The 27979-nt window shown below is 45.4% G+C and overlaps 1 protein-coding gene across 4 annotated transcripts in view; it reads right to left on the minus strand.

The window, feature by feature from the left end:
- Positions 1-1109: 1109 nt before the first annotated feature.
- Positions 1110-27979, minus strand: part of PTCD1 (pentatricopeptide repeat domain 1) — a 115920-nt gene continuing 89050 nt past the window's right edge. For 3 of the 4 annotated variants that reach the window (XM_063934161.1, XM_063934159.1, XM_063934160.1), the window contains 4 exons: positions 13419-14087; positions 4172-4288; positions 3333-3515; positions 1110-1419 (listed from right to left, as the gene is read on the minus strand). In XM_063934161.1, coding sequence (XP_063790231.1) covers positions 1264-1419; positions 3333-3515; positions 4172-4288; positions 13419-14087 — 1125 coding nt within the window. In that variant the 3' untranslated portion in view covers positions 1110-1263. The remainder of the gene's footprint in view (positions 1420-3332; positions 3516-4171; positions 4289-13418; positions 14088-27979) is intronic. The other variant, XM_063934162.1, reaches the window with a different exon arrangement.

A 27979-nucleotide genomic window follows, 5' to 3' on the forward strand; every position in this document is an offset into this window, starting at 1 on the left:
CCGCTTTTTTGTAGGTATATCTGGCAGGGGATTTTACACATATATAGTCTCTATGACTATATTATGTGTAGTTTTGCCAGCCAAGGTACTTAATATTGCAGCCCAGGGCGCGCCCCCCCCCAGCGCCCTGCACCCATCAGTGACCGGAGTGTGAGGTGTGCATGGGAAGCAATGGCGCACAGCTGCAGTGCTGTGCGCTACCTTGATGAAGACCGAAGTCTTCTGCCGCCGATTTCCAGGACCGTCTTCTTGCTTCTGGCTCTGTAAGGGGGACGGCGGCGCGGCTCCGGGACCGGACGATCGAGGTCGGGCCCTGTGTTCGATCCCTCTGGAGCTAATGGTGTCCAGTAGCCTAAGAAGCCCAAGCTAGCTGCAAGCAGGTAGGTTCGCTTCTTCTCCCCTTAGTCCCTCGTAGCAGTGAGTCTGTTGCCAGCAGATCTCACTGAACATAAAAAAACCTAAATTAAACTTTCTTTTTCTAGGAGCTCAGGAGAGCCCCTAGTGTGCATCCAGCTCAGCCGGGCACAAGATTCTAACTGAGGTCTGGAGGAGGGTCATAGAGGGAGGAGCCAGTGCACACCAAGTAGTCCTAAAGCTTTCTTTAGTTGTGCCCAGTCTCCTGCAGAGCCGCTATTCCCCATGGTCCTTACGGAGTCCCAGCATCCACTTAGGACGTCAGAGAAATATATATATTGAATATTGTTAAACAGTGGAAGACTAGGAAAAAACGGAAACATTATGGCAGCATGAACTGATAAAACAGAACTGTAGGTTTTGGACACAATTACAAAATAAATATTAGTAGAAAAACAGGTGAATCATTTGAAGAAATAAATCCCCTGCCAATCCATGCACATGAATACATGGGGGGATATTCAATTGTTTGAAAAGTCAGTTGGGAGTCTGTTTTTTCCTATCTAATAGGTAGGAAAAAACGGACACTCAACCAACTTTTCAAACATTTGAATTCCCCCCACGATTTGGGATTGTGGCTCCAACTGACACAGGAATAATTGTCCAAGTTGCAGGAAGACTAGATTCAGCTACATAGACATTAACTTTAAGGATTTGTTACTAACAAACACTGAATAAACTGAAGATGAAAGGGCTGGATATTTCCACATAAATAAAACCACTACTTTATAATAAATCATGAAGCACTTACAGGAATGACATATTAACCAGTTGGAACAGCCTTCCCCCACACTTATATATATACACACACGTATAAATTCACATATACAAAAAAAAACAACAATATCTTCATAGTTCTGTACTAGCTTCAGATTTAATTTCTTGCTTAGTCCGGAACTTCTTCCATGGGTGCTCAGGTTCCTCTGCATCCATCCATTCTAGCCAGCGGGAGTAATAACCACGAAAGCCATCAATCTGCTCCAAGAATACATTCTTTCTTTTGTACTAGAAACAAAATAAAATTGCATTTATTATAATAAGTAAAAGGTGCCTGGTGAGTTTAGGTAATGATGAACAACTAGCCCATAAATCAAGACTGCACAAACCCATGTCAGGAACATAAACTTATTTGCATAGTTCCGCTGACTGCCCACTGTCAGTTACATGGCAGACAAGAGCTCCTGGTGCATTGAAAATTTTAAGATGTTCATTTCAGATCACAGTGGCTTCCATGGTTATATACTGCATTGTTCGCCATGTGGCTTGGGGAGCAGAAACCAGTACGAGATGACATGACTGCCTATTAGCACTCACAATATCTGTGATTATACCCCAATAGCATCACCTTAAATACAGGAGGGGGCATATAGAGAACTGATCATAAAAGAATTTAGCTGATGCAGATTTACAGTTTGATAAGCTGTGAACCAGGAATTAAACACAGGATTTTTGTATTTACCAGTAAAATCCCGTTCTCCAATTCCATGGGGGAAAACTAGAACATTGGGAAATAGATGGTGGTGCATGGAGCTGGCACTTTAAATCTTAAATTATGTAAACAGGGCCTCTCTCTATAGCCCAAATAACTTCACTGTTAAGTTAACTAAGGCCAAAAAGAGATCCAAAACACAACAATCACAAAAGACAAAGTGACAAAACAATCACAACAGTAACCAACCAACCAAGAAAGGATCATACAACAGGAAGGGCTGGGAGGACATCCAAGGCCTCCATTGAATCGGAGAAAAAGAATTTACAGTACAGAAATCCTGTTTTCTCTATCATCCACTAGGGGACACTGTAACACAGGGAATGTCCCAAAGTAGTCTTCAGAGGTGGGAGCACTTTGTAGCCGTACTGTCACCTTGCACCCAAAGATTACATCTTTAGATGGAAAAGTGTTAAAGGGGCAAAATTGTGCTAAATTATGCATTGAAGACCAGGTAGCCAGATAACACAGCTGGTCAGTAGAGGCCTAATGACATGCAGTCCAAGAGGTGTCAACCGATTGAGTCGAAAGAGATATAATCTGGAAAAGAATCTGTTTAGTACAGACAATATAAGCCTGGCGAGTGACTGCCCAAAAAGAAAGTTTTGAGGCTTCTTCCGAGAGTCAAAAAGAATAAACAAACCATCTGCCATGAGTAAGTGTAAGTTTGAAGAGTGGCAAATATAGATCCAGGGATCCTAGACCACATCCAAAGAATGACAAGAATCCTGGGCAATGAATAGAATGTCACAAGGCAAAACCAGAACCACAAGTGGTTGATTTATGTGAACTTTCGACACCAATTTTGGCAAGATAGAGGGCTTAGTACAAAGTACTGCCCTCTCATCTCGAAACACCAGATAAGGGGAGTGACAGGACAAGGTACTGAACTGCAAAAAAAATCTTCATAGAGGCAGCCAATCCTAAGAGAGAGGAGCTTTACAAGCAACTGTCACTGGTCACGTCCCCTGCCCTCGTCGATTCCGGCGTCATGGCCAATGCTGATTCACCCAAAGGAAGATCCTACTTATTTGCTACCACAAGTTTCCAGTGTCAATAGATGCTGCACTCAGGAAGCCCTAACACAACCATGTGTCAGATATTACATGTCCCTCTAGAGGTGCCCATGTAATAGGCAGCTTCTGTAGCACAGTCTGCCCAGCAAGAACAGTGAAAACAAATAAACTGACTGGCTTGCTGAGCAACCTGTGAAAAAACCCCAAAACGCCCAGCTCCAACAGGCACTTAAAACGGAAGTATAGAAGGGGAGAAGCCCTGTTCATATCACTTAATATTTAAAGGGCCAGGCTCAACCACCATCTATACCACAATGTTCCAGTGACCCCAGTGGATGAAGGAGAAATATCTACACAAACTAATGGTCAATAATGTTATCAGTTATCTTTGTCTCATTAAACCATGAACATACTCTATCGAAGTTTGGAGGGTATTGTGCAGCAAATTCCAGCTGACGGATCACCACTTCATTAGGGGCCACTTTCCTGTTCCTCATGTCTCGTAGAATCTCAATCAAATATCTATAATCTAATTGTTTAATGGCCACATTAATCAAAGTGCTGTATATATTATTATTGGGGCGGAAACCAGCGATCTGTAACACAAGTCAGAAAAAACAGGTTATAATTAATTCTACCCTACATACGTTTGTCAGTATACAGCTAAATGAGTATTGTTAAGTAAAATAAAATATATAGATATGATACTGTACTCAAGTTAAAGCAAGTTCCACAGTAAAAATAAAATTAAACTATTTAAAAAAAAAAAAAAAAAAAAGACACCAGAGCTTGCTAAGCAGCCTTAAGAAGCCCTCATACTGTGTTCTAAGAAAAGGTCAGTGGCCAAGACAGAATAATGACTAGTAAAATCATCTTAACATAAATACAGAACAGATAGAAACAGGTTATTGCAATAGGTAACAAATGTCAGATACTGTATATTCGTTACAAGTATGTGTAGAACCCAATTTATTATACTTTTTTTTAAGGTACAGTAATTGTGCAATTAATTCAATTGTTAAAGTACAAAGATAATGTTACCCATTAGTGACTAGTGTCTGTCATAGAGACCGTTCTAGTACTGTAGTTGTGTGCACCTGTTTGTGAAAATAATGTTATATTTATATATTCATATTAATGAATCACAGTGATATATGATTTTATCATATCTTATAGAGAAACAACTCTATTTCTTGGTTGATATACATCAAATACACTGAAAGACAAGTGAAAACTAGGCATGCGTTTGTACCGTCATGTCTTGCAGCAACTGTAAGCCGTCTTCTTTTTTGTGACATGCCCTAGCCAGATTGCAGAATGTGTAGAGGTCTGGTGCAATTCCTCTCTGGGCCATAATGGGCAACAGCTCCTGTAAATTTGTCAACAAGTAGGAATTACGTGGGATCCTGTGCACAATATTAATCCTGTAATAGTAAAAACAGGATTTGGGTACTTACCAGTAAAATCCATTTCTACAAATCCACAGGAGACACTGGAGCATTTACAATGGGGAATAGGTAATGGTAGAGGAGCCTGGCACTTTAAAATCAAATTAGTCTGAACTGGCTCCTCCCCCTCCATACCCCAGCAACATTAGCAAGCCAGTAGGAGGTTGGAGAGAAGGAGGAGAGGAGAAACAAAACAGGACACAGACCACCTCCCAAGACCCAGAGGTCTGAACGAGAACAGATTAACATACAGAGCGCAGGGAGGGCATCCAGTGTTCCCCATGGATTTGGAGAAATGGATTTTACCAGTAAGTACCAAAATCCTGTTATCCTCCACTGGGGGAGCATTTAAGCTGGGGAAGTCCCAAAGCAGTCCTCAAGGGATGGGCACTCTATGGTAAAAGACCCTTGGTGCAATAAAAAGCACTCAGTACCATCAGAAGTCCATCTCGACAACGGAGAACAAGTTCCTGATAGAGACGCTATCCTACCCTGCAAAGCACTGGGCACACCAAAAGTACTGTAACCCAGACCTCCACTGGGTATGAGAAAGAAGGTAGTGCGATGGCCAGCAGTAACTTTCACAGACTTGGTTGCTGCTTGCCGTAAACAAACGTCAGCCTGCATGCAGATGCGTGCTCGGGGGGTTGGACCAATCCTCACCCTTCGGGCTAACTGGCAGGCTGTGAATCAAATTGTGCCCTCCCAACCCAATGATGGGTGCCAACTATTTCACTGCACTTGTGGTATATGTTGTGTATGTTTTGATTTTAACCTCTATGTTTCGTCTGTACTCGTGGTTTGTGTGTGAGTTATTGTCACACTATTTTATTAGACATCAATAAAAGTTAAATTTTAGAAATTATTTTTCTCAGAAGGTTGCGATAATTAGGTCTCCCTTCTTTTTGTGCATCGACAATACAGTTCTTTTTCTCTTCTTGTTCCTACTGATTCTTCCAGAGACAGAATAGCCTTCATGGCATCAATAAGCTCAGCTATATCCTCTGAGCTGAACCCTCCAACTGGTCGTCATATGGGGTATTTGAATACAATGTATCCTCATCTGTTGTATCGTCTTGTGTAGTCTGTAACATAGATGTATCTACCCTGGTTTTACTAGCATGCTTACTTGTTGAAGCTGCTGGAATTAAACCACAAGAAAGGAGCTGCATGTAAGGGTTAATAGTGTATCCTACTCCTGGGAGTGGAACTGCAGGTGCTAATCTGTCAGCTATTGTAGATAAAGTCTGTGCAAACACACCCCATGGTGGATCTACTGGTTGCTGAACCAGAACCTGTCTTTTACTTTGCTGATACGCACAACAGTTTGCAAATAACCCGTCATACGTTAGATACTGGGCTAACACCCCTACTTTACAAGATAAACATGTTAAGGGTGTAGGAGTCCCTGATAAAGTATCCTTGTCACTTTTGCCGCTCACAGACATGGTAAATAATCCGTTTATACAATATACTACACTCTCTGTGACTGAAATCACTTATTTAAATATAGAAGTGATGTCAATCCGACCACAACCCGAGCACCCGAATTGAGGTTCAGAAACAATACCGACAAACATATAAAAGTAAGCAATCACACTAGCAGTCAGTGACATGTTAAATATTAGCCATTGTCATATGAGTATGTAATCAACCACAAAAATACTTCTCCAGTATGTAGGCGTACAATTACCGTATTCTGTTTTTAAACAGCTATTTCAAACGTTTCAGACATTATTCAGAAAAACGTCAGTACTGTACAGGCCTCATATGCATTGTGTACCAAAATTAACTATCCGTACTACACAGTAGATAGAATTTTAGTACTGTATAACCCTTACTCAGTAGAGTGGGATACAGGGAGACTCACCCCCCTTCCGGGATCGATCAATACGCTCGAAAGACGCTGACTGGATCCAGACGCTACTAGTGTACACTGCCGCTCCGGTAACTGATAAAGGACACAGACGCTCAGTGAACGATTAGTGTATGCAGACGCTCCTGTCCGCGACCCGGTCTTGGCAGTAAACTCTAGTGTACACGGTCACAGCGGCCTAAGCATCGACCGAGTTCCCCTTGTGGTAGCGTCTGAGCCGGAAGTGAGGCAATCAGTTCATGGACGAGAGACGCACGGAAACTGGTCATGAACTGGGGGGAGGGGCGACCAGGAGAGCGTCTGACTCCCCCTGCTGACAAACTCCAGGGATCGCGGCCTCAACCTAGTCCTGGTGCCTATGATCCCTAAAGCATAGCGCTGGAGCACCTAAGGTTGGCAGCGCATCAACCACTGTTTATAGTCTCCATCAATACAGTGCGGCTGTTTCCGAATTCCCCTAGTAAGTGGAACCGATGCCTTACCTTCTCCCCATGTTCCGGCCACAGCCTGGTAACGTCTGCTGCACCTGCTAGAACATCCGACACAGACGCCCGCCGAGACAGCACTAGTACCCGGAGGTAAGAGATGTTGCGACCCGGTGGAGAGTTGTTGGAGCGACTCTTTCTAGCATGCGTATAAGACGCTGTTAAGAAAGATCACTCAAAACGTAGTAAGACTATAAAAATAAAATAAAGCTTAGAGCTGCCTTTACAGCAGCCCTGTGACCATGGTCCGGCTCCTGCCGCACCAAACAAAAAACTGATTTGACTGAGTCGGTGGGCGGGATTATATGGACAAGCCCGATGCATCCTGGGAGGCCAGAAAGCTTGTGACTATTTGGTGCCATTTCCGCTGTCGCTCCGGCATATCCCAATGTTATCCTGTGAATAACCTGTGGACCCAGCCGGAGAAAGGATGAGATCTTCCATCATAGCTTTTGATTTGCTTATTGTAAAGCGGTTTTGTAAACATTTACATTTGCACCTGCTACTAGCGTGCGCTACATGCAGATGTTTTGGGGCTGATGCGGAGTTGGCAGTAAATCGGCCATGCATTACTCAAAAGAGGTGTACATGAAAAAAATATGTGCTTATTTGCCCATATACAAAGTTTGAGATGCGACAGCATCTCAGTGTACAGCATATCTGCATAGTCTGCTTTGCTACTAATCATCATGAACCAACTTGCATAATACTAGGTGCAATAGAGACACTTCCAAAAAGGCATATTCTCTCTTACATCCAAGTCTGCATAGCCTGCATTTGCATGATCATCTGCTCACTGAACTATGCGTATGTGAGAGCGTCACATCACATACAAGTTCAGCTTGTTCAGTTTTAAGTGTAGCTGTGTTTGTATTATGTATGACTGCTCTTGCACACCTACATTCCAAGCGTGCAGGTACTGCAATTGAATATACGCTCCACATCAGCCTCCCCTTTTTATATGGGGCTTGAACGTTCTCCTGATAGCACCAGCAACTCTGGGGTCACCATCTTAAAGTATTTGTATTAAGTTTTCTGTACAGGGCAGAGCAGCAGATCTATGCCCTTAGCTCCTCTTTTAAAAGTCAACACTTTATTTTCAGCCAGCTGTTGTAATAAGAAATGGTGCAGCACCCATGGCAATTGATGCTTGTACTGACTGAAGGGAACATGGCAAACAAAGGGACTGTTAGAATTATCTTTTCAGCAAAGCACACCTAAAAACAACAGATTTCAGTGACATTTAAGTGAATTTGCTACTGACAAAGTTAGGAGGTTAAAAATAGGATTTTAATTACCTACCGGTAAATCCTTTTCTCGTAGTCCGTAGAGGATGCTGGGGTTCCATTTAGTACCATGGAGTATAGACGGGTCTTTTGGGAGCCACTGGCACATGAAGAGTTTAATAGTGTGGGCTGGCTCCTCCCTCTATGCCCCTCCTACCAGACTCAGTCTAGAAACTGTGCCCGACGAGACGGACATAATTCGAGAGAAGGAAATACACAGATAGTGGGGAGATTCCTACCAGCTCACACATGACAAGAAAGGAAAGCCAAGCTAACCAACTTGGATCAATTCAGCAACGGCTGAAACAACAATACTGAACCAAGTAACAATGCCGGAATACGAAGCACTGGGCGGGCGCCCAGCATCCTTTACGGACTACGAGAAAAGGATTTACCGGTAGGCAATTAAAATCCTATTTTCTCTTACGTCCTAGAGGATGCTGGGGTTCCATTTAGTATCATGGGGATGTACCAAAGCTCCCAGTACGGGAGGGAGAGTGCTGAGGTTCCTGCAGAACAGATTGACTAAACTTTAGGTCCTCAGAGGCCAAAGTATCGAACTTGTAGAACTTAACAAACTTGTTCGACCCAGACCAAGTAGCAGCTCGGCAAAGCTGTAAAACCAAGACACTAAGGTTAGCCGCCCAGAAAGAACCCACTTTACGAGTAGAGTGGGCTTTAACAGATCTTGGACAAGGCAAGCCTGCCGTAAAATAAGCATGCTGCATAGTAATCCTGATCCAACGAGAAATTGTCTACTTAGAAGCAGGACACCCAACCTTGTTGGGATCATAAAGAACGAACAAAGCATCCGATTTCCTGTGACGAGAGGTACTCTTCACATAAATCTTCAAAGCCCTCACCACATCTAAGGACTTTGAAGTAATTGAGGAGTCAGTAGCCACTGGCACCACAATAGGTTGATTGATATGAAAAGCAGACACAACCTTAGGAAGAAATTGCTGACGCGTTCTGAGCTCAGCTCTATCTTCAAGGAAAATTAAATAGGGCCTCTTGCAACACAAATCCCCCAATTCAGACACACGTCTAGCAGATGCCAATGCCAACAGTGTGACTGCCTTCTAAGTAAGAAACTTGACGTCCACCTCTTGCCAAGGTTCGAACCAATCCGATTGCAGGAACTGCAGCACCACATTAAGATCCCAAGGTGCTGTAGGAGGCACAAAGGGAGGTTGGATGTGCAGAACCCCTTTCAAGAAAGTCTGAACCTCAGGGAGGGCAGCCAATTGTTTCTGGAAGAAAATGGACAAGGCAGAAATATGGACTTTAATGGAGCACAAGTGTAGGCCCACATCCACCCCAGCCGGCAGAAAGAGGGGAAAACGTCCCAGTTGAAACTCCACTGTTGGATACTTCTTGAATTCACACCAAGACACATACTTTTTCCAAATGCGATGGTAATGTTTAGACGTAACTCCCTTCCTAGCCTGAATTAGGGTGGGAATGACCCTTTTCTGAATGCCCTTCCGAGCTAAGATCTGGCGTTCAACCTCCATGCCGTCAAACGTAGCCACGGTAAGTCTTGATAGGCGAACGGCCCCTGTTAAAGAAGCTCCTCGCGAAGAGGAAGAGGCCTCAAATCCTCCAGGAGTAACTCCAGAAGATCCTTGGCCAGTCGGGAGCAATGAGGATGGCCTGAACTCTTGTTCTTTTTATTAGTTTGAGAATTCTTGGGATGAGTGGAAGTGAAGGGAACACATACACTGAGTGGAACACTCACAGAGTTACCAGTGCGTCCACCGCCACTGCCTGTGGGTCTCTCGACCTGGAGCAGTACCTGCAAAGCTTCTTGTTGAGGCGAGAGGCCATCATGTCCTGAGGTACACGCCAACAGCATGTCACCTCTGCGAAAACCTCCGGGTGGAGGCCCCATACTCCTGGATGGAGATCGTGTCTGCTGAGGAGTCCGCTTCCCAGTTGTCCACTCCCGGAATGAAGATTGCTGATAGCGCCACCGCGTGCTTTTCTGCCCAGAGGAGGATTCTTGTTACCTCTGTCATTGCTGCTCTGCTCTTCGTTCTGCCCTGTCGGTTTATGTAGGACACTGCCGTCACATTGTCCGACTGAACCTGAATAGCCTGATCTTGCAGAAGATGTGCCGCTTGTAGAAGGCCGTTGTATATGGACCTCAGTTCCAGAATGTTTATCGGAAGGATGGATTCCAAGACTTGACCACTTTCCTTGAAAAGTTTCCCCTTGGGTGACTGCTCCCCAAACTCTGAGACTTCTATCCGTGGTTAGAAGGATCAAACTCTGAATCCCGAACCTGCGACCCTCGAGTAGGTGAGAAGTTTGCAACCACCAGAGGAGTGAAATTCTGGCTTTCGGCGACAGGCGTATCCGCTGGCGCATGTGAAGATGTGACCCTGACCATTTGTCCAGGAGATTCAGTTGGAAAGACCTCTCATGGAATCATTCGTACTGAAGAGCCTCGTAGGAGGCTACCATCTTCCCCAGAAGGCGAATGCACTGATGAACCGATACCCGTTGTGGCTTCAGGATATCCCGTACCATTGATTGGATCACCAGCGCTTTCTCCACCGGTAGAAATACTCTCTGCACTTCCGTGTCGAATATCATCCCCAGGAAGGGCAGTCTCCTTGTCGGTTCACAATGTGACTTTGGGAAGTTCAGGATCCACCCATGATCCTGGAGTAGTCGAGTTGAGAGAGCTATACTCTGCAACAACCTCTCCATGGAAGATGCTTTTATCAGGAGATCGTCCAAATATGGAATTATGTTTACTCCCTGCTTGCGGAGGAGTAGCATCATCTCTGCCATGACCTTGGTGAATACCCTCGGTGCTGTGGAGAGGCCAAAAGGCAACGCTTGGAACTGATAGTGACAATCCAGTAGCGCGAAACTGAGATAAGCCTGGCGAGGTGGCAAGATCGGAATGTGAAGGTACGCATCCTTGATATCTAGGCAATACTAGGAATTCCCCTTCCTCAAGACCTGATATTACCACTCTCAGAGATTCCATCTTGAATTGAATTTCCTTAAGTAGGGGTTCAATGATTTTAGGTTTAAAATTGGCCTTACCGAACCATCCGGTTTCGGCACCACAAACAGGTTGGAATAATAACCCCTGTGGTATAGAGTAGGTGGAACTGGGACAATAACATCTGTTTTGACCAATTTTTGAATGGCTTCCTGTAGGATAGGCCTTTCTGTCTGCGAAACTGGTAAGCCTGATTTGAAGAATCTGTGAGGTGGGAGTTCCTGAAACTCCAGTCTGTAGCCCTGGGTAACAATTTCCGTCACCCAGGGGTCTAGGCCTGATGACGCCCAGATGTGACTGAAATTTAGTCTTGCCTCCACCTGCCCGATCCCCATGCTGGGGTTTCCACCGTCATGCTGACGATTTTGAGGAGACAGGACCTGGTTTCTGTTCCTGAGAACCTGTCGGTGCAGGTTTTCTGGATTTTTCCCGTCCTCCCCTAAAGAAGGTGGAAGGGGATTTCAATTTTGCAGTGTGGATGTAGGAAAAGATTTCCTAGTCGGTGGAGCTGCTGAGGGCAAAAATGTTGACTTACCCGCAGTTGCCGAAGAAATCCACGTATCCAATGCGTCCCCAAAGAGAGCCTGACCTGTGAAGGGTAGGTTCTTCACACTTTTCTTGGATTCTGCATCCACAGTCCATTGGCGTAGCCAGAGTCCTCTGCGTGCTGATACCGCCATGGAAGTAGTCCTTGCATTCAGCATTCCAAGGTCTTTCATGACCTCCACCATGAACCCAGCAGAATCCTGTATGTGACGCAGAAACAAATCAATGTCACACCTATCCATAGAATCTAAGTCCTCTAGTAATGTGCCTGACCACTTTACTATGGCTTTAGAAATCTACGCACAAGCAATAGTGGGTCTTAAAGACACGCCTGTAGCAGTGTATATAGATTTGAGCGTAGTCTCAATCTTGCGGTCAGTCGTCTCCTTGAGGGCGGTTGAACCAGGGACAGGTAAAACCACCTTTTTAGACAACCTAGATACAGAAGCGTCTACTATAGGTGGTGTTTCCCATTTCTTCCTATCCTCTTCAGGAAAAGGAAAAGCAATGAGAATTCTATTAGGAATCTGGAATTTTTTCTCTGGGTTTTCCCAGAATTTTTCAAATACAGAGTTCAGCTCTTTAGAAGCAGGGAAGGTGAGAGAGGATTTCTTATTTTCTGTGAAATAATATTCCTCCTCCGGCTCAGATACCTTCTCAGTAATATGCAAAACATCCCTAATGGCTTCAATCATCAGCTGCACCCCCTTAGCAAGGGATGCATTCCCCCATGCATATCCCCATCACCGTCCCCTGTATCAGAGTCGGTATCAGTATCAACTTGCATTATTTGTGCAAATGTACGTTTCTTAGGGTATGTAGGTGGGGTATGGGAGGGAGTAGGAGCTCAATGCTGTAACCACTCTACAGACTTCGTCAAAAACTGAGTTTCCTTCTCATTATGTGACATCCTAGATGAAATCTGTGATATCATGCGCCTTAAAGAATCCACCCATGGGGGCTCGGATTCGACAGGTTGGGAAAGCACATTGCAGTCCTGAGTACATGGGATAGACTCTTCAGGAGAAGATACACACTCTGCAGCACAGTATACAGAGCCCTTAGACATGGTAATGTGGATAAATGCACATACACACACACATACACACGCAGGAAAATGTCAGACACAGTTTCCCCAGAGTACCTTCAGAGAGTCAGAGTATAAGGAGCCAGCCACACAGTGCCCCAATAGGCAGTTAATAAACGGCCGGCGCAGACTGAATAACTTTAATAGTATAAACAGATGTTATAACACTCTCCCCCCCTGTCTATAACACCCTGGTACCACAGAGGTATGCTGGAGTTATAAGGAGGGCAGCGCTCCCTGTCAGCGTCCTCATCTGTGTAATTTGCAGGGAGAAAATGGCGCTGGTGAGTGTTGGATCCGCTATGAGGAGAAGCCCCGCGCCCTGTAATGGCGCGTCTTCCCGCACTTAATGGATTATATTGGCCTGAGGTATTTGTGCTGCTAACAGCGGGATTAGCCCGTTAGCATAGTTGACCAGTCCCAAGAAGCAGGAAGGCTGTTGCCAGCAGCCTTCCTGTACCTAACAACTCTTAGAAAAACTCCTAGGAGCTACCCTAGCTGTGACTGTCTCCTCCGGGCACATTTTCTAAACTGAGTCTGGTAGGAGGGGCATAGAGGAAGGAGTCAGCCCACTCTATTAAACTCTTAAAGTGCCGGTGGCTCCCAAAGGACCCGTCTATACCCCATGGTACTAAATGGAACTACAGCATCCTCTAGGACGTAAGAGAAATAATAGTCATTATCTGTAAATCATGCTTTATAAGCTACTTTGTTTCTTAAGTGTCCCACATGAGGCTAATATTTCTTACCTTAGCAAACTGTAGGTTCATCGTTTTAGTCCTCTTCAACACAAAAGTATTAAAAAAAGTCAGATCTGGTTGTATTTGGAAACTCTCCATAATGCCAAGCAGTGTGGCCTCTGACTGGGCATCAGGCTTCATTACTTCAGCCAAGAGGGTGAAGGTTTTTATTGTAGGGCATACTTTGTCTTCCTTCATTTTCTGAAGGATCCCGTCCAAGTCACCAATCAGAGCAAATCTAGCAGATGGGGTGTTGACATCCACAAGTGTTATTACATCATCCGTATTTAGGGCCAGATCCAGCAAGTTTGGGACCTTACAGACATCAAGTGATAGCATGTCAGGAGACGGAGATATTCTATTCATCTCCGCAAGTTCATGTTCAGATGGTTGGTCCATAACGGTCTTATGGTCCTTGATAGTTACAGAATTGTCCAGAAGCAGCTGCTGTGTTCTTGTCTCCTCACCCTGTTCCTTTGTTGCTCTGACCCTTTTGCCTTTTTTACCTTGTTCTTCTTTGCCTGCACTTAACTTCAAGGGTGTCAGATCCTTGGAGCGCAGAAGTAAATGAAAAGCCTCATTAGGATCTCCAATGCCACAGTCTCTGGTGGCACGAATGAGCAGGTTATAGGTGTTAATATCTGGTTTTATACCCATATACAACATCTGCCTCCAAACCTGCAGCATAGACAAATAGAAAGACTTAATTACTGAATTAGAATTAACAAAATATACAACACTAATAATAAAAATAATAACAGATAGACAGGGACTGTAGTAAATAACCTCTATTGAAATCAGTTTAAACACTCACAAATGAAAAATGCACATAAAGCTAAGGCATAAGGCGTAAGGCATATTGCAGTTGTTGTCATATGTTTGTATGTTCTATATGTATGCTGAATGACTGAATCTGTGTCCATGTCTTATTAGCGCATGCGCCCACAGAACAATTGGAATAGTATACAAAGGCGTACCTAGTTTGCAATTGTGTGCGGTACAGAGGTGTACCAAGGTTCATTATTATGCAGGATTTACCCAGTGTTTTTTGCAACGTAGATAACCATCTCTGAATAGGAAAGGCATTTTAACAGAATTTGCTAGTATTGTGGGATATCATTTGGATGCTCAATTGTTGTCAGTGCATAGAAATGAACCATATCCTTTATGCTTAGCTGATTAACCTACTGATCATTTTTTAAAAATACCAGCAGTGTCCAACAAGTTGTCAGAAAAGTTAGAAGACTGAATATGGTGTTTTAGATTGCATGTATTGTATATGTGATTTAGTACAGTCAGACAAGTTCAGTAGAAACAAAAATAGGCTGAGAAAGGTTTGTGTCCAGACAAAACTTATAGCCAGTGATACACAGATACTTCTCGTTCAAGGACATATCCCTCTTCACCGCAGGTGGATTCGGCCACACCCAGAGGGCTTAATTACCCCAATGGGAGGGAAAGGGAGTAAGATGAAGCGCTTAGCAGAACGTGAGGGAAGGAGAGGATTTAAGCGTATTAACGCTATCCTTAAAAGAGCTAATTTTCCAAAGGATGGAATCTTAGATACAGAGGCTTGGAAAAGGTTCCAGGCCACAGATAGTCACTGGTTACAAAAGAAAGGTTATTTGGACACTGTAAATATATGGCTTATTGTTTCACAAGAACTGGAAGATGAGGAAAGAATTAGACAGGAAGATTGTAGGTCTAATATAATACCACCACCCAATGTTACAATAACATGTTATGCTATTTATAATGATGGGAATGTGGAAGGGGGGTCAGCCCCCTCAGCAGTATCAATGCATGCAGAATCAAGGACACATGATAAAGCAGGAGTTTTAACTCCTTCAGCAACATATGCAGAACAAATGACACCTGAAAAACGTTATGAAAATACTTTAAGTTATAAAAAAAATCCAGAAGGTACACTGGTTCTTAGGGATGTTATCCACTACCCTGAAAGAAAGTGTCTTTATTGTGGGAGATGTGTTCCGGAGGGAAGTGAAAAATGTTTCTTTTGTGGTAACTGGGTAGAGCCAAATTCAGGACCATGTGAATCACAAAATGTTAAACCAAAAACTCCAGGGATATTTAGGAGGTTGTGGAACTTTGCTAGTAGTCCTAACAGAGATCCAAGAGGAATATCTCGTAAAAATTACAATGTAATGCCTGTTAGAGTTAGTAGTCATGCTAATCCCAGACATACAACTGACAGGTTACCTGGGGCTGAAGGTTATATTGCAGAATATGTGGAGCAGGAACAATACATACCCTGGCTCCCTTCAGAGGTTATGCGTACTGTAAATGACTTACCAGATATCAGAAAAAGTCCAGCTGAATTTGAAAAAAAGATTAAACAAGTGTATCTTGTGTATAGACCGTGTTGGGTTGATTTAGAACAGATTCTTAGAGCTTCCATAGGAATAGGTGAATATAATATGCTTCTTGCCATAGCTCCTCAGGAGGCAGATAGTGATAGAGGAGAAATTAAGGCAGCTCCCTCTGAAGCTAACCGTTATACTCTAGCTTCAGGCTCACAACTGTTGTATAGAGTACAAGTCAGATGTAAGCAAATCAGAGACACTGCACCAGCTGAACCTGATCTGGTACAAAAAAAACCTCAGCATAAGGGAATACTCTAACAACGCCAGACTGTTTAAGACCAGGTTCCTTAATGGACTTAGACCTGAATACAGGCAGCAGTTGTATGCAGTCCGACCAGAAGCAAATTTGATGAACATTACCTCACTAGTAGAAGTCCTAGAAGGGATTCAAGATAACGAGAAAGAAAGGAGAGATAAGAGAACTTCCAAAGCACCAGCTGTTACTATACATGTAGTGCAGGCTGCCCAGTCTAACACCAAGACAAATAAGGTCCAAAATCAAGGTAAAGGTGTAAATAACTCCAGGCCCTACACCACAAGAAATGTGCAGGGTGAAGACATGACTGGTAAATGTTTTTGGTGCAAGGTTTCAGGTCATCAGAAGAAGAAAAGCAGAAAATACCAGACATGGCTGAAATATAAGGACTCTGTCCCAACCTTCACGGTACAACAGGAATGACTGAATCCTGCTACGGGGTCCACCTACTCAAGTGACACCTACACTGACCCCATAAAAGGTACTGTTATGCTTACTCTATCTACAGGAAACACCCTAGAATGCCTTTTGGACACTGGAGCAGCAGTCACTGTACTTAAGAAAACTGACGTCCCAGAAGAACTCTTAACCAGCCACTATGTCGATGGGACAGGACTGGGAGGACAGCCCCTCCCTCTTCAAAGAGTGAATTTGTTGGGAGCTGATATCCTTAACATCATGCAAGCTACTATTCAGTATACCCCACAAGGAATCAAGTATACCAGCAATATTCCAGCTATCATGAAGCCTAGCATTGAAGCAGCAATTGAAGTTTATCTACATGCAAGTTTTGTATGACAGCACAAAGAAAGAGGCTTCAAGCTACACCACAGAGCAAGTTGAAGAAATTCCATGAGGAAAGAGGTCATGCACTTGGAGTCATCACGCAACTGCATGGAAGCAAGCAACGCCCAGTGGCTTATCTGTCAAACAAACTGGACAACATTATCCAAGGAGCACCCACCTGCATCAGAGCAGTCGCAGCAACAGCAGTCCTCAAACAGAAATGCATAGACATTGTGCTTAATCATGAACTGATCATTCAGGTACCACATGCGGTGACTGAAATACTACAGCAAGCCAGAACCAAGCACTTATTAGCTGCAAGACTCACCAAGTATGAAGTAGCTCTACTAAGTGCCACAAATGTCACCATCAAAAGATGCACCACCCTCAACCCAGCAACTCTACTACCAGCCCTATTGCAGGAAGAAGGAGCAGAGTATGAATCTCTAGATTCAAAAGGAGGGAGAAGAGAGACATATAATATCTCTAGCAATGGTACCCAGAATAACCAGGATGATGAGGACCACATGAACTATGGGAATGCAGAAAGTGATGAAAATATTCACAATACAAATTTTTCCCATGACTGCATGGCTCTGATGGAACAAGAGACTCAACCAATACCTCATGTCACAGACACAACCCTTCCTGATGCACAGCACAATCTCTATGTGGATGGTTCAAGATACTATGAGGATGGGATTCCTTATACAGGATACGCAGTAACCACTAAACATGAAGTTGTGGACTCAGGATCCCTACCATCCCAGCACAGGATTGTGGGCCAGATATGGAAAAGCAGAGGCTTCAAGAAGGCAAATGGCGAAGACATACAATGTGCTTCCCTGATCAGACACCAGTTGAGAGCTCTGCAAGGGCCACAGAAAATGTTGCAGTAATGAAGATCCAGGCACATGAAGAAATGACACTCCTGAAACAAGAGGCAACAATCTGGCAAGATGCTGAAGCAAAGAGGGCAGCAAAATGCCCCCAGCAGATAAGGCAAGCCTATACAGTAACCATTCCAGTGCCAGACCAAATGCCTGATTATGCTATGCTGATTGAACTTCAGAACAAAGCAGAAGAGAGTGAGAAAGAAGCCTGTGGAAAGAGAAAGCAACGAAACAACCAGTAAAGGTAGCCATCTACACCACACATACAGAAGTAACAGAAAGAAGCAAAGCCTCAAATGCCTGATCTACAGGATTTGAAGAAATTTCAGGAACAAGCAGGTCCTAAAGAAAAAGCAGCATGGCAGAGAAGAGGAGCCAGACAAGAAGAAGACACTGACTTATGAAAATTAGAAGAAAATTTATACTTACCCAGAAGCTTATACCCCCGTATGTGTTAAGTCAGCCATGGACTCACACACCTGGGAAATGATCAGATGGGAAACTTAGTCACAGAAAAGATGGATAGCTCCAGAATTTTATCCAGATGCAGCCAAGTTTGTACAAGCCTGCTGGATATGTGGAAATGTCCAATCCAGGACAGAAGGTCAAGACAACCCTTGGAGCAATCCCCAAAAGTTATTTTCCATACTGCAAATTGACTATAACTAACTGCCAAAGATGTATTGATAGTCACAGACATTTTTCAGTTATTGGCCAATGGCAAAAGCTACAGCAAGATCAATAGATAGAAAATTAAGTTCAGAAGATATTTGCAGATAAGGAGTACCAGAAGTTACAGTATCAGATTAGTGAGTGTGTCACAGAAACCAGAAAGGGATGCTAAAGTGTTCTTACTGAAGAAACTGACACCTCTGTGTTCTCTAGTTTTTTTATCTCCCAGATTCAGGAGCAGATCTGAATCCCCACAAGCTTTAACCAGGAGATTGGGTGTATCTGTAAAGACACGTGAAAAAGTCACTTGAGCCCAGATTTGATGGTCCATATCGAGTGTTTCTGACCACGCCCACTTCTGTGTCAATTAAGGAAAGAGAAACTTGGGTTCCACTGCAATTTTGCTCAAGTTAAGTTTGAACGATGAAATAATGCAAACATGCAAAGGAGATTGTTGAAATAGTGATGTTTTTTTAGCAAATTGCATATATCTGAATTTAAGATGCTATCTTTGTTTCCCTTCCTTTCAGCTTGAAAGAAATCTGTAAAGTGTAAACTACAGAAGAGCTTGGCAAGAAGGAGCCGTGAGCAGTCTACCTTAATGGATATGATGTGAACGGTTCTTTACCTTCCGTGGGATAGAGTGACAAGCACCGTCCTATGGGAACATAGCCTTTAGCACCATTATAGCTAGACTGTTTGCTTAGTCTCTTGTAGGTAGAGTTTATGTGATGCCTTGTAGCTCAACTGTAATGTCATATTGTAATACCAGATGAACCTGTAATGTTTGATTATTATAAATAGGAGGGAAAATGATAGAGATAAAAGCTTAGCTACCATTCTTAATTATAATAATGCAATTCATTTTAATATTACAAAGAGATTTGATTAAACTAGCTTGAACATATGGAAAATATAAAAGCGTGTTTCTATATAACATTGTGTGTGAAAGTGAGCATCTGGCACCCTGCTCTCTGCTCTCTCTTCAGAAATGGAAAATATCTATATGTAGCTCCAGATAAGCAGAAGGACAAAGGGCATATGAAGTTATATAATTGTGTTAATCATTTACTGCCAATATGTGTGTATAAATATCGAAGATGACCAAAGTAAAGCAGATTACTTATGAGACATGCGGCTGTGTGTGTCTTTTGAGTTCTCTCAGCAATACATTACGACCTGGTATCCAGAGGTGACATGATAATAGAAGGGACAAAACCGGAGCTACCTAGACAGCTCTATCACAATACAGGTAATAATTTAACAGTTTAGAAATCGTTTAATATACCAACGGAACCACTAGATATACAGCACAGTTATCATTTTGAAATACTGTATAAACAGAGAGGCAATCTAATAGCCATGTACTGTATGGGGTGAGATGGGATTTATTTCCTCCTGAGAAGATAAATTAGCAGAGAGGCTTTGCTGGTAGCTGACCTTTGCCATCCCTTCTAGAATTTATAACATACTGAGTGTGATTTGGTTTTTTTTGTGCACCGCTAAGTAATGAATGGAGCTATTCAATTGCTTTTCGGCGATCATTACTTATCTTGCCCAAAAGCACAGGGTTTATTCACGTAAAGCAGCTAAACTAGTCTAAAGTACTGACTGCAGTGCCCAAATCATGGACTTTTTACAGATATATGCACACCAAAAAAGGAGGGTGTAAGCAGAAAAATGGATACAAAATCGGCATTCACACCCATCGGCAGCAGCAATATACAGTATTCAGGCGTCCGTTATTTACAGCAGCGCAAAAAATAATAATATATATATAGGATTTTAATTACCTGAAACAGTAAATTCTTTTCTCGTAGTCCGTAGAGGATGCTGGGGTCCATATTAGTACCATGGGGTATAGACAGGTCCACCAGGAGCCATTGGCACTATAAGAGTTTAACAGTGTGGGCTGGCTCCTCCCTCTATGCCCCTCCTACCAGACTCAGTCTAGAAAACTGTGCCCGTGGAGACGACATACTTCGAGAGAAGGAAATACACAGATAGTGGCGAGATTCATACCAGATCACACAACAGACAAATCCGGCTAACAAGCCGCAAAAACTCAGCAACAGCCGAAACAGTAAACAATGCAGAACTTACCTAGGAACCAGGTAGAACTGAACTATACACCAAAGCAGGAAAACGAAGCACTACTATGGACTACGAGAAAAGGATTTACCGTTTCAGGTAATTAAAATCCTATTTTCTCTTACGTTCTAGAGGATGCTGGGGTCCATATTAGTACCATGGGGATGTACCAAAGCTCCCAGAACGGGAGGGAGAGCGCGGAGGCTCCTGCAAGACCGCTTGACCAAACTTGAGGTCATCAGAGGCCAAAGTGTCGAACTTGTAAAACCTGGCAAACGTGTTTGAACCAGACCAAGTAGCAGCTCGGCAAAGCTGTAGAGCCGAGACACCCCTGGCCAGCCGCCCAGGAAGAACCCACTTTACGAGTAGAGTTGGGCCATAACCGATTTCGGACACAGCAATCCTGCCGTAGAATAGGCATGCTGAATAGTGAACCTAATCCAGCGTGAAATCGACTGCTTCGAAGCAGGACACCCAATTTTCTTGGGATCATAGAGGACAAACAGAGAGTCAGTTTTTTTATGACGAGCTGTCCTCTGCACATAGATCTTCAAAGCCCTCACAACATCCAAGGCCTCTGAAGCAATTAAGGAGTCAGTAGCCACTGGCACCACAATAGGCTGGTTGATATGAAAAGCCGATACAACCTTAGGCAGGAACTGCGGACGAGTCCTAAGTTCCGCCCTGTCTTCATGAAAGATCAGATAAGGGCTTTTATAAGATAAATCCCCTAATTCCGACACGCGTCGAGCAGAAGCCAAGGCCAACAAAGTGACCGCCTTCCACGTGAGAAACTTGATGTCAGCCTCCAGTAGAGGCTCAAACCAAGCTGATTGTAGGAACTGCAACACCACATCTAGATCCCAGGGTGCCGTCGGCGCCACAAAAGGAGGTTGGATATGCAGAACCCCTTTCAAAAAGGTCTGAACCTCAGGAAGGACAGCCAATTGCTTCTGAAAGAAGATGGACAAGGCAGAGATTTGGACCTTGATGGAGCCCAATCTCAGGCCCACATCCTCTTGTGAGGATAAATCCTCTGCAGCATATGATACATTGTCCCTAGACATGTTACCCCACACACACACACACACACACACACACACACACACACACACACACACACACAGTATTATGAAGGCAGAGTTTCCCCCCAAAGAATGGAGAGAGACACAGAGATTGGAGCCAACCCACACACAGCGCTATTAAAGGTATAGGGAGTCCCTAACCAGCGCTGACTGTGTCCCTTAATAGGTGATACAGCCTGTATACAGCTCTCCCCCCCCCCCCCCGCTTCTACAACCCCCTTGGTACCGTACAGATAGCTGGAGATTGCTCTGGAGGGACCTGGATCCACTTGGCAGTGAGAGCAGGCAGGAAAATTGGCGCTGAACGCTGCTGGATCCGCTCTGAGAAGCTCCGCCCCTTTCAATGGCGCCGGCTTCCCGCTCTGTAAAGAGATTATACTGGCCTGGAGGAACAGTGGCTGACCTGGATCCGCAGACCCCGTCAGGAGATGACCAGTGTGGGGGTCTGGAGCAGGCCCCCCAGCGCCGCACCAAGGTACACTGAGCCGCCCAGGAGCGCGGTCAAGGCCGCGCTCCCGCCCTAATAGCCGCCCCCTTCGCACTGTCCCCTCGCTTGCAAGGGGGTATAGTGACTAACTCGCCATGTTCAGCATCTGGGGGGGGGGGGGCGGCTGCTGGGGCGAGCGTTCCGCTGTGGCGGGACGCGATCGGACCCCCCGGAGCTAGCGTCCAGTCAGCGGGAGCAGTGGCTCAGGACCCGGCGGGGCGGACACTGCTCCCCCCCCCAGTCCCACGCTGCAGGGAGGCTGTCGCCAACAGCCTCCCTGTAAAACAAAAAATCCTGAAAGAAATAAATAAAACTATTACCAAGAGTACTCAGTAGAGCTCCCCTAGCTGTGACCGGCTCCTCCGGGAACATTTTCTAAACTGAGTCTGGTAGGAGGGGCATAGAGGGAGAAGCTAGCCCAGAGGCTCAAACCAGTCAGCCTGGAGAAACTGCAACACCACGTTAAGATCCCATGGCGCCGTAGGCGGTACAAAGGGAGGCTGGATGTGCAGAACTCCCTTCAAAAAGGTCTGAACCTAAGGGAGGGCAGCCAATTGTTTCTGGAAGAAAATGGATAGGGCCGAAATCTGGACCTTCACAGATCCCAACCTCAGGCCCATATCCACTCCTGCTTGCAGGAAGAGGAGAAACCGTCCCTGTTGAAACTCCACCTTAGGAAACCTCTTGGACTCACACCAAGACACATATTTTTTCCAAATATGATGGTAATGTTTAGACGTTGATCCTTTCCTAGCCTGTATCAGGGTAAGAATAACTTTGTTCGGAATGCCCTTCCGAGCTAGTATCAGGTGTTCAACACCCATGCCGTCAAACGTAGCTGTGATAAGTCCTGATAGGCGAACGGCCCCTGCTGCAGCAGATCCTCTCGAAGAGTAAGGGGCCTCGGCTCTTCTTGTAGTAGATCCAGAAGGTCCGCATACCAAGCCCTTCTTGGCCAGTCTGGAGCAATGAGGATCGCTTGAACCCTTGTTCTCCTTTTGAGCTTTAGGATTCTTGGGATGAGTGGGAGTGGTGGAAACACGTACACCGACTGGAACACCCACGGAGACACCAGGGCGTCCACTGCCACTGCCGGTGGGTCCCTCGACCTGGAATAATAACGCCAAAGCTTCTTGTTGAGACGAGAGGCCATCATGTCTATTTGGGGTAATCCCCAAATGTCTGTTATGTCTTTGAACACCTCCAGATGGAGACCCCACTCCCCCGGATGGAGATCGTGTCTGCTGAGGAAGTCTGCTTCCCAGTTGTCTAATCCCAGAATGAAGATTGCGAACAGCTACCAAACATGTTTTTCTGCCCAAAGGAGGATTCTCGTTACCTCCGCCATGGCAGCTCTGCTCTTCGTTCCGCCCTATCGGTTTATGTAAGCCACTGTTGTTACATTGTCCGACTGCACTTGAATGGCCTGATTTCTTAGAAGATGGGCCGCCTGAAGAAGACTGTTGTATACGGCTCTTAATTCCAGAATGTTGATCGGAAGGCCGACTTCCAGAATTGACCACCTTCCTTGGAAGGTCTCCCCTTGAGTGACTGCGCCCCAGCATCGGAGGCTTGCATCCGTTGTTAGAAGGATCCAGTCCTGAATCCCGAACCTGCGGCCCTCCAGAAGGTAGTTGGAGCCACCAGAGGAGCGAAAACCTGGCCTTTGGCGACAGACGAATTCTCAGGTGCATGTGCAGATGAGATCCTAACCACTCGTCCAGGAGATCCAGTTGGAAGGACCGAGCATGAAACCTTCCGTACTGGAGAAACTCCAGCCTGTACCCCTGGGACACAATATCTTTCACCCAGGGATTCAGGCCGGATAACACCCAGACATGACAGAACTGCCCGAGTCTCGCTCCCATCGGCCCCACCTCCGGGACCAGCAGTCCACAGTCATGCGGAGGACTTTGGTGTACCTGAAATAGGTTTCTGATCCTAGGAACCTTCTGTAGCGGGTCTCTTGGACTTTGGCCTACCTCCCCAAAAGAAGGTGTCTGACGGCCTGGCCTTTCTGGGCTTCGTAGTCCGAAAGGGCTGTGATGTAGGTGAAGAAAACTGTTTCTTCGGAGCAGGAGCAACTGAGTGAAGAAATGGAGACTTACCCGCTGTAGCTGTGGAAATCCACCCATCTAGTGCTTCCCCAAAGAGAGCCTGACCTGTATACAGTAGGGACTCCACACTTTTCCTGGATTCTGTGTCGGCAGACCATTGACGTAGCCACAGTCCTCACCGCGCTGAGACCGACATGGAAGAAATTCCTGCAGCCATGGAACCCAGATCTTTCATGGATTCCACCATAAATCCCGCTGAATCCTGAATGTTGCACACAAATAAGCCAACATCATCCTTATCCATAGTATCCAAATCTTCAAGTAAGGTGCCAGACCACTTTACTATAGCTTTGGCAATTCAAGCACTGGCAATAGTGGGACGCAGTATAGCCCCTGAAGCAGTGTACATGGATTTGAGCATATTATCAATCTTACGATTAGCCAGCTCTTTCAAGGCGGCAGATCCCGGACCAGGCAACACCACCTTTTTTGAAAGTCTGGATACTGACGCGTCAACAATAGGCGGGTTTTCCCATTTTTTCCTATCCTCAACAGGGAAAGTAAATGCCACCTGAACCCTCTTAGGGATCTGGAATTTTTTCTCAGAGTTTTCCCAAGCCTTTTCAAAAATAGCATTTAATTATTTTGACGAAGGGGAGGTTAGTGAGGCTTTCTTATTCTCAGTGAAGTAAGCCTTCTCAACCTGCTCAGGTGGTGTATCATTAATATTCAACACATCCCTAATAGCCTCTATCATCAACTGCACCCCTTTAGCTAGAGATTATGTCCCCCGTACCCCATCATCACCGTCAGAATCTGTATCTGTGTCATCCTGCATAACTTGTGCTAAAGGACGCTTATGGGAGTACACAGCGGGGAAACCTGAGGTACCAGAACTGGGCCACACTGCCATATTCTGCAGCACCTGGGTAGCAGATTCATTTTGTGCAACCCTCTGTGAAATCTGAGAAATCATACTTTTGATAGAGGATAACCATTCCGGCTCCCTTGCTGGATCTGTGCTAAATCAGTGCAATCCTGATTACATGGAATGGGATCATCTTGAGAGGACAAATCCTCTGCAGCATATGACACAGAGTCCCTGGACATTGCTATTGGTGTCCACAAACACGCCACACACACACACACACACACACACACACACACACACACACACACACACACACACACACACACACACACACACACGATATACACAGTTTTTCCCCAAGAATGGCAAAAGAGACACAGAGATTGGAGCCAACCCACACACACAGCGCTTTTATACATATAAGGGAGACCCCTTATGAGCACTGACTGTGTACCTTAATAGGTTACACAGCCGTTTTGCAGCCTCCCCCGCCCTTCTACAACCCCCTGGTACTGTGAGATAGCTGGAGATTGCTGTGGAGGGACTTGCTTCTTTCCAGGACAGCGCTGTGCAGGCAGGAAAATGGCGCTTTACGCTGAACGCTGCTGGGTCCACTCTGAGGAGAAGCTCCGCCCCCAAAATGGAGCTGCCTTCCGCTCTTCATAGGATTATACTGGCCTGAGGATTGATGCTGGCTGAGATCCGGGGACCCTGACAGGCTGAGTGACCAGTGTAGGGTGCAGGCGCTGGCTCAGGGCGCCTCTCACAGTGTCGCACAATGTACCGCTGAGCCTCCCCGGAGCGCAGTCAATACTGCGCTCCTACCCTAATGCCGCCATCTTCACACCGCCCCCCCCCCCCCCCCCCGCTTGCTAGGGGGGGTCGGTGTCTCACTCGCCACAATCTTCAGCTCTGCAAGGGGGTGGCGGCATGCTGCTGGGGTGAGCGATCCCCTGTGGTGGGGAACGATCTATCCCCTCTGGAGCTCAGTGTCCAGTCAGCGGAGACAGTGGCTCAGACCCCGCAGGGCGGACACTGCTCCCCCCCTAAGTCCCTCGCTGCAGAGAGGCTGTTGCCAGCAGCCTCCATGTAAAATAATAAACTCTAAAAAAATAACTTTTACTAAGGAAACTCTGGAGAGCTTCCCTAGCTGTGACCGGCTCCTCCGGGCACATTTTCTAAACTGGGTCTGGTAGGAGGGGCATAGAGGGAGGAGCCAGCCCACATTCTCAAACTCTTAAAGTGCCAATGGCTCCTGGTGGACCCATCTATACCCCATGGTACTAATGTGGACCCCAGCATCCTCTAGGACGTAAGAGAAATAGGAATTTGATACCTACCAGTAATTCCTTTTCTCGTAGTCCGTAGTGGATACTGGGAACTGTACTTAAGTACCATGGGGTATAGATCGGGTCCGTAGGAGCCTGGCACTTTTAGAAATTAACAGTGTGTGCTGGCTCCTCCCATCTATGCCCCTCCTGCAGACTCAGCCTAGGAAAACTGTGCCCGAGGAGATGGACACACCTTGAGAGAAGGATATACACATAAACAGCGGTGCGGTAATTAAGCAACACGCAACAATAGAAGGATAGCAATGCTAACCAAAAACAGAAGGTAGCAATGCTAACCAACAACAAGATTAGCAAGGCTAATCAAACATGGAACAGGGACAGCAACGGCAGACCCAACCAAGACAACTTACAACGTAGTAAGCAGGAAAACCGAAGCACTGAGGCGGGTGCCCAGTATCCCCTACGGACTACGAGAAAAGGAATTACCGGTAGGTATCAAATTCCTATTTTCTCTAACGTCCTAGTGGATACTGGGAACTGTACTTTAGTATCATGGGGAAGTCCCAAAGCTCCCAAAACGGATGGGAGAGTGCTGAGACCCCTTCAAAACAGCCTGACCAAACTGAAGGTCATCCCTTGCTAAAGTGTCGAACTTGTAGAACTTCACAAATGTGTTTGAACCAGACCAAGTAGCTGAACGGCACAACTGTAAGGCCGAGACACCCCAGACAGCCGCCCAGGAAGAACCCACTGACCTAGAGGAGTGGGCCTGGATAGAAGTCGACAGTGGCAAAGCTGCCGAAGAAATAGGCTTGTTGAATTGTCAACCTGAGCCAACGAGCAATGGACTGCTTAGAAGCAGGATGACCAATCTCGGTTTAATCATAAAAGGACAAAAAGCGAGTCAGATTTTCTGTGACGAGCAGTCCTTTTGACGGAAATTCTCAAAGCCCTCACCACGTCCACGGACTTTGGAGCAAATGATGGGTCAGCCAACACTGGAACCACAATAGGTTGACATACGTGAAAAACCAACACTACATTCGGCAAAAACTGCGGGCGAGTCCTGAGTTCCGCCCTATTCTCGTGAAATATCCAATACGGGCTCTGACAAGATAACGCCCCCAATTCCAAAACACGTCTTGCCGAGGCCAACACCAGCAACATGACAGTCTTCCACGTTAGATATTTCAATACCACCCTTTGTAAGGGTTCAAACCAATCCGATTGGAGAAAATTCAAGACTACATTTAGATCCGACGTAGCCGTGGGAGGGACGAAGGGCGGTTGAATGTGAAGAACCCCCTTTAGAAAAGTCTGAACTTCAGGCAAAACAGCAAGTTGTTTTTGGAAGAAGATAGAGAGAGTAGAAATCTGGACTTTGATGTAGCCTAACATTAGGCCCTTATCCACTCCTGCTTGTAGGAAGAGTAGAAAATGACCAATGCGAAACTCCGCAGGAGCATATTTTCTACCTTCACACGTGGAGACATTTCTGCCAGATACGGTGGAAGCATTTCGACGGGACCACCTTCCGGGTCTGGACCATCGTGGAAATCACCTTGGAGGGGAGACCTTTTCTGGCTAGAATTTCCCTCTCAACCTCCAAGCTGTCAAATGAAGCCACTGTAGTCTGGATAGACGAATAGTCCTTGTTGAAGAAGGTCTTTGAGCAGCGGCAGATGCCAGGGTTACT

Source organism: Pseudophryne corroboree, chromosome 7, assembly GCF_028390025.1.
Source record: "Pseudophryne corroboree isolate aPseCor3 chromosome 7, aPseCor3.hap2, whole genome shotgun sequence".
Taxonomy (NCBI): Eukaryota; Metazoa; Chordata; class Amphibia; order Anura; family Myobatrachidae; genus Pseudophryne; species Pseudophryne corroboree.